General features: G+C 46.0%; 1 protein-coding gene across 3 annotated transcripts in view; it reads left to right on the top strand.

Moving 5' to 3' along the window:
• Positions 1-6291, top strand: part of Mmel1 (membrane metalloendopeptidase like 1) — a 30598-nt gene that overhangs the window by 5563 nt on the left and 18744 nt on the right. Inside the window, exon 2 of one of the 3 annotated variants that reach the window (XM_028757819.1) lies at positions 3183-3188. The exons of the other annotated variants lie outside the window; for them this stretch is intronic. Coding sequence (XP_028613652.1) covers positions 3183-3188 — 6 coding nt within the window. The remainder of the gene's footprint in view (positions 1-3182; positions 3189-6291) is intronic. 3 annotated transcript variants of the gene reach the window in all.

Below are 6291 nucleotides of genomic sequence, written 5' to 3'. Positions count from 1 at the left end.
CACACACACAGCACACATACACACAGCATACACACACACAGCACACATACACACAGCACACACACACAGAGCATACATACACACACATAGCACATACACACACAGCACAACACACACACAGCACAACACACACACAGCACACACACACAGCACACACACACACAGCACACATACAGACACACACACACAGCACACATACAGACACACACACACACCTATACACACACACATCAAACAAAATAGAATTTTAAAAAGGGAGGGAGAACTCTAATGTGCTTTCCTCAAACACTCCTCACCAAAAAAATAGCCATAAACTACAAACTTGGTTCATGAATTTATGCAATTATATATATGTGACTTATTTATCTTTATGTGTATGAGTGCTACGCCTCAGCAATTTTGTAATTAGATATAATTATAATACAGTATCAGTCTACTACACATCACTATGGCAATACTCATTCTGGATTCTGTTCCTTAAAAAAAAAAATCTTTTTCCATGGGGCTGAGAGATGGCTCAGTGGCTAAGACCACTGGCTGTTCTTCCAAAGGACAGGAGTTTGATTCCCGGCACCCACATGGCAGCTAACAACTGTGTGGAATTCTAGTTCCAGAGGAACTGATATCTTCTTCTGGCTTCCGTGGGCATCAGACATACACATGGTAACACAGGCATACATAGTACAAGCAAACCACCCATATACGTAAAAATAAAAACAATTTATTTGCAATTTTTGTTAAATTTGTTTGAGGCTGAGCATGTCGTGACAGACACACACACATGAAGGTCAGAGGACAATTTGTAGGGTCAGTTTTTCCTGTCACCACATGGGTCCAGAGAATTGTTTTTCCTGTTGTAATTGTGGTTTTTCTTTGGTTTGGTTTGGCTTGGTTTTTTCAAGACAGTTTCTCTGTATACCTCTGGCTGTCCTGGAACTCACTCTGTAGACCAGGCTGGCCTCGAACTCAGAGATCTACCTCCCTCTACCTCCTGAGTGCTGGGATTAAAGGCGGGCACTACCCTCTGGCTGGGTCCAGAAAATTAAATACGAGTACTTCAGTTCTCTCTTATCGGAAGCGTTCTGTGTACCGCTCCGTCGTTTCTCCTGCAGGCATACAAGGCTGGGATTTGAGTTTGTCTTTTACTGGGAGGATTTTTCTTATTTGCATTCCCTGGATCTCCAGAATCTGTCTTTTGTCTACCATGATTGTGTCTCTGATGCATCTTCAGCCTTTCTCGCCTTTGTTCAATCTGAGCTATTTTCCCCCTCAACTTGCTTGAGATTCTTTCTTTATCCTTTTGATAGTTGCTGATTTTTTTCCTTTTAATTATTTGCTAGGTTAAAATTATAAGCAAATCGCCCCCCCCCCCCAATCCTATTTTATTTTGTGTGCTTTGTAGTGTGGTGTGTGGTGGCATGATACGAAGGTCTGAGACTACCTTTTGGAGTTGCTCGAATCCTCCCACCTTTACCTGGATTCTGAGCATCAGTCTCAGGTCCCAGTCTTTCTGACCAAGTGTCTTTGTCCTTGAGCCATCCGGCAGGCTCTGAACGTCAAGCATTTTCATAGATAGCTGGGTACTGTGCCTACACTCATGGTCATCTGGAATTCTGTTCACAAGCAACCATAGTCTTTCTCCAGGTTGGCTGTGTTAGATTTCGGCGTGCAGCTTAGAACAGACAACACCGGACCAAATGGTTCCAAAGGGGAGGGGGTTTATTCAGGGCAGAGGGCAAAGGTGGGGAGAGAAACGGGAGAAGATAGCGGAGAGAGAGGAGAGAAGTGGAGGCCAGCCATGACCACGTGGAGAGAGGGGGAAGGGAAGTGGGGAGGGGTGAGGGGGACAGAGAGAAGCTAGAGGCAAGAGAGCAAGAGAACAAGAGAACAAGAGAGGAGGCGGCAAGCAGCCCCTTTTATAGTGGGCAGGCCTACCTGGCTGTTGCCAGGTAACTGTGGGGCGGAGCATACCTGGCTGTTGCCAGGTAACTGTGGGGGTGGAGTTTAGACAGAATACTAACAGGCTGACCACAGCCTCTGTCTGTTTTTGTAAATAAAGTTTTAGTGGCACGCTGCCTTGCCCACTTGTTTGTCCTTATGTTCCTTTCCTGGCTGAGCAGCATAAGCTCCGTAGGTGAGGTTGAGCCTGCTAGCAGCCCTCTTTGCAGGAAGATGTCACCAGCCTGGGCCTGAGCTGTGTCACTGAAGTCTGCAGCTCATCTCTGGACTTTTTCTCCTAATGTTACCCAGTGAGGACAGGAAGGGCCTGAGGTGGTATGCACACCAGTGCCCAGCTATACAGCCTGGTGGGGCATTCCAGCTCCTGTCTCTGCTGTGCAACCTCCGACAACCTCCACGATATCTCAGTTTCCTGAGTACTTCAGTTTCCTGGCCTGCAAAACAGAATTGATAGGAGTGCATGCATTAGAGGCTCGCACGAGGGTTTGAAAACTTAATGCAACAGGAATGCTTAGAAAAATGGCCACCACACTTGTCGCTATCCCATTTAGTAACAAGAAGTCAGTCTTGCCACTAACCTGATCGTTGACCTTCCGTCCTGTACGAAGGTAAATTAGCTTTCGTCCGAGACACCAAGCTTACACATCTCAATACAGATGTCTCCAAAGCTTTTGCTTACGCCCACCCTTGTCATTTATATATTTTATGCTGTATTTAAAAATACTTAGAGGATCTCATGTAGCCCAGGCTAGCCTCCAACTTACTGTATAGTCAAGAATGACCCTGAACTTCTGATCTTTTTGTCCCTATCCAGCAAGTGCCGGGATTACAGGGGTACGCCTCCACACCCGTTTTCAACCAGCACCTCTAAAACAGTTTATTGGTTATGAGGCAGCTTGAATATCAGGTTGGTCATTGTGGGGTTTTCTTTGGACATAAAAATGCCTGGCGTGGGAGCCCGTGTTCGATCACTTGGTCTCCGCCTGGTGGCGCTGTTGGAAAGGTTATGGAACCCTCAGGAGGTGGAGCCTTGCTGACGGAAGCACGTCACTGGGGAGTGGGCTTTGTAGCTCGCCTCCACTTCCTGCTCTGTTTCCATGCTTCTTATGTGCAGATGAAGTGTGATCAAGCTGCTTCCTGAGTGGCAGCTCTCTCTCTCTCTCTCTCTCTCTCTCTCCCTTTCTCTCTCAAACACACACACACACACACACACACACGCAGAGAGAGAGGTCCTGTTCACACGGTATTGCTATCACGTATTTCTACCGTGTTTTTAAGTACCACACACAGAACATATACGGTTACTGTCGCTTTTAATTGTCCCATGTCGTAATAACTTCCTCACGTTATAACAACCTTGATTCCCCACCCTAACACACGCGCGCAGACACACACACACACACGTACACAAACGCACATATGCTGGGATTTAGTGCTTCAGCCCTTAACAGGATCGGTAGGACTAGGGAATCTTCCAGAACAAGAATTCCAAATCTACAGTGCTACAAGACTTCAGGCTTTTCTGGTGATCAGACACCTCTCGATGCCCACCTGGAAGTAATCTGCTGCAAATCGTCAGCATGTGCGGATGTGAAAATAACTTTGCTTTCATCTCTCAGTCACACAGCCTGCCCTTCTCAGCAAACCCAAGGGTGAGATCTAGTGCCGACTGGCACGGCGCTGTTCAGAACCTATCAGTCTAACGAACACCAGTCTGTCAGATTAAAACGCGCTTCTGTTTTTATCATGAGAAATCTAAGAAAACAATTGTATTCCTTCCAGCTAGGATTTGTTGTATTGAATCACACACACACATACACACATGCACACAAACACACACACAAACATACACACACAGAAGTCTGCTAACAGGGCTGTGGAGAGAGCTCAGTCAGTAAAGTGTTTGCTGTGCAAGCAAAGACCTGAGTTCAATCCCCAGAATCCATATAGGAAAACCAGGCATGGCAGTTCATTCATTAAAAAGCCCAGCATTAAGGAGAGGGATCCCTGTAGCCAGCCTAACATCTGGTGAGCAGCCTGCCAGTGAGAAATACCATCTCAAAAGATAAGGTGGAGCCTGTCTGAAAAGGCTGACCTCTGACCTCCCCATACTGAGAAACAATAACAAGACTGACCTCGGTCCGACCTCCACACACATGTGCCTGTATCCATTCCCCATACACAAACAAGAAATACATTAATGAAAGAAAATTCTGGTTGCTTATACACTTGCCTTTTCTCAGTCTTGCCCTTTGTGATGTTCATTTTTTTCTGTGATTGTTTCTGTCTCTGGCTTTGGCCTGCATTCCTGGTAAATTCCCATAGAGTATCATTCTAGCACTAAGTCTCTCTTCAGATGCCTCAGTGATGCCCACCTGGAAACGATCTGTTGTAAATCGTTAGTTGACTCCATACATTCTGGGTCTGCAATTGTTTATAAAGTTAAACAACTACATGCTTTTCTTTTTAAAAAATAATGTCTTATCGAATTTGTTATTTGTGTGTGTGTGAAAATGTATAGGTGTGTGTGTGTGTGTGTGTGTATGAGAGAGACAGAGTCAGAGACAGAAGGAGATAGAGAGAGGGAGACAAAGAGAGACAGACAGGGAGACAGAGGGGAGGAAAAGACACAGAGAAACAGAGAGGGAGATCGAGAGAGGGAGAAAGAGAGAGAGAAACAGAGGGAAATCGAGAGAGGGATAAAAGAGAGAGAGAGAGAGACAGAGAGACAGAGAGATAGAGAGACAGAGAGAGGGAGACAGACAGAGACAGGGAGAAAGACAAAGACAGAGAGACAGAAACAGAGGGAGACAGAGATGGAGGCAGAGAGAGGAGACAGAGACAGAGACAGAGAGGAGACAGAAAGACAGACGGAGACAGAGAGAGACAGGCATATGTGAGTGTAGTTGCATACACACCACATAGTACAAGAACAACTTTTGGGAGTCAATTCTTTTCACAATAGGTTGCCAGGTTTGCACAGCAAGCCCACTGAACACCTCTGTCCCATATGGTATAGCTGATTCTTTTTCAAATAGTTTTACGTTGTCACTTTTAGCTATTTCATTTCTTTAGGTAATTCAAATAGTATATTATGTTCTGTGTCACGTAGATACCTGTAAAAGACCCACCACCCAAGTGCCCAAAACAAGTTACCTACTATCTATCCTTGGCTGAGGTCAAGCTGATCCAAGCCAGACTCAGGTTGAGCATCTCTGTGTCAGGGGACCCTCTTCCAGGCGCAGATTTAGCTGGTCATGTTCCTCTCCTGGAGGGAAGGAATTCGAGGGGACACATGAAAGTACTCAGGTCTCCTGGAGGGAAGAAATTCCAGGGGACACATGGAAGTACTCAGGTCTCCTGGAGGGAAGAAAATCCAGGGGACACATGAAAGTACTCAGGTCTCCTGGAGGGAAGAAATTCGAGGGGACACATGGAAGTACTCAGGTCTCCTGGAGGGAAGAAAATCCAGGGGACACATGGAAGTACTCAGGTCTCCTGGAGGGAAGAAAATCCAGGGGACACATGAAAGTACTCAAGTCACATGATGCATAAACATAAATTCGCATCCCCGTGGCCTTTGTCTTTGGCCTCCTGTATGATGTAAGTGGGGAAGGTTTCCCTCTGAGAATGTATTTGTTTCCATCTGGGGTCTCGAGATGTGTCCATTTGGGAGAGCTTCCTGTTGACTGTCAGGACCCGTTTCCTTGGCAGCACCACAGCCACTGCCACATCTGCCTCCCAGCCCCGCCCAGGTTACTCAGCCTCAGGGGAGCGTGGGTTCTCTCCATCACTGAACTTTCTGTCTCTGTCTCTGTCTGTCTCTTTCTCATGTTCGATGTGTGTGTGTGTGTGATGTGTAATGTGTATGTTACCTGTGTCTGTGTGTGATGTGTGTGTGATGTATATCTGTGTGGGTGTGTGATGTGTGTGTGATGTGTGTGTGATTTGTGTATAATCCATGCCTCTGTGTGTGTGAGATGTGTGTCTCTGTGATGTGTGTGTGATGTCTGTTGTGTCTGTGTGTGAAATGTCTTTTGTGTGTCTGTGTGATGTCTGTTGTGTGTCTGTGTGTGTGATGTGTGTTTGATGTGTGTCTGTGTGATGTGTGTGTGATATGTATGTGTGTGATTTGTGTGTGATGTGTCTGTGTCTGTCTGTGTGCGTGATGTGTGTCTGTGTGATGTGTAATGTGTATGTTATGTGTCTGTGTGTGATGTGTGTGTGATGTATATCTGTGTGGGTGTGTGTGGTATCTGTGTGATGTGTGTGATGTGTGTCTGTATGATGTGTGTGTGAGATGTGTATGTGATGTTTGTGTGTGATGTGTGT

Source organism: Grammomys surdaster, unplaced genomic scaffold (assembly GCF_004785775.1).
Source record: "Grammomys surdaster isolate TR1022 unplaced genomic scaffold, NIH_TR_1.0 126185, whole genome shotgun sequence".
In the NCBI taxonomy this organism is placed as follows: Eukaryota; Metazoa; Chordata; class Mammalia; order Rodentia; family Muridae; genus Grammomys; species Grammomys surdaster.
Note: the sequence above shows the minus strand (reverse complement) of the source record. Positions and strands in the feature narration are given on the sequence as shown.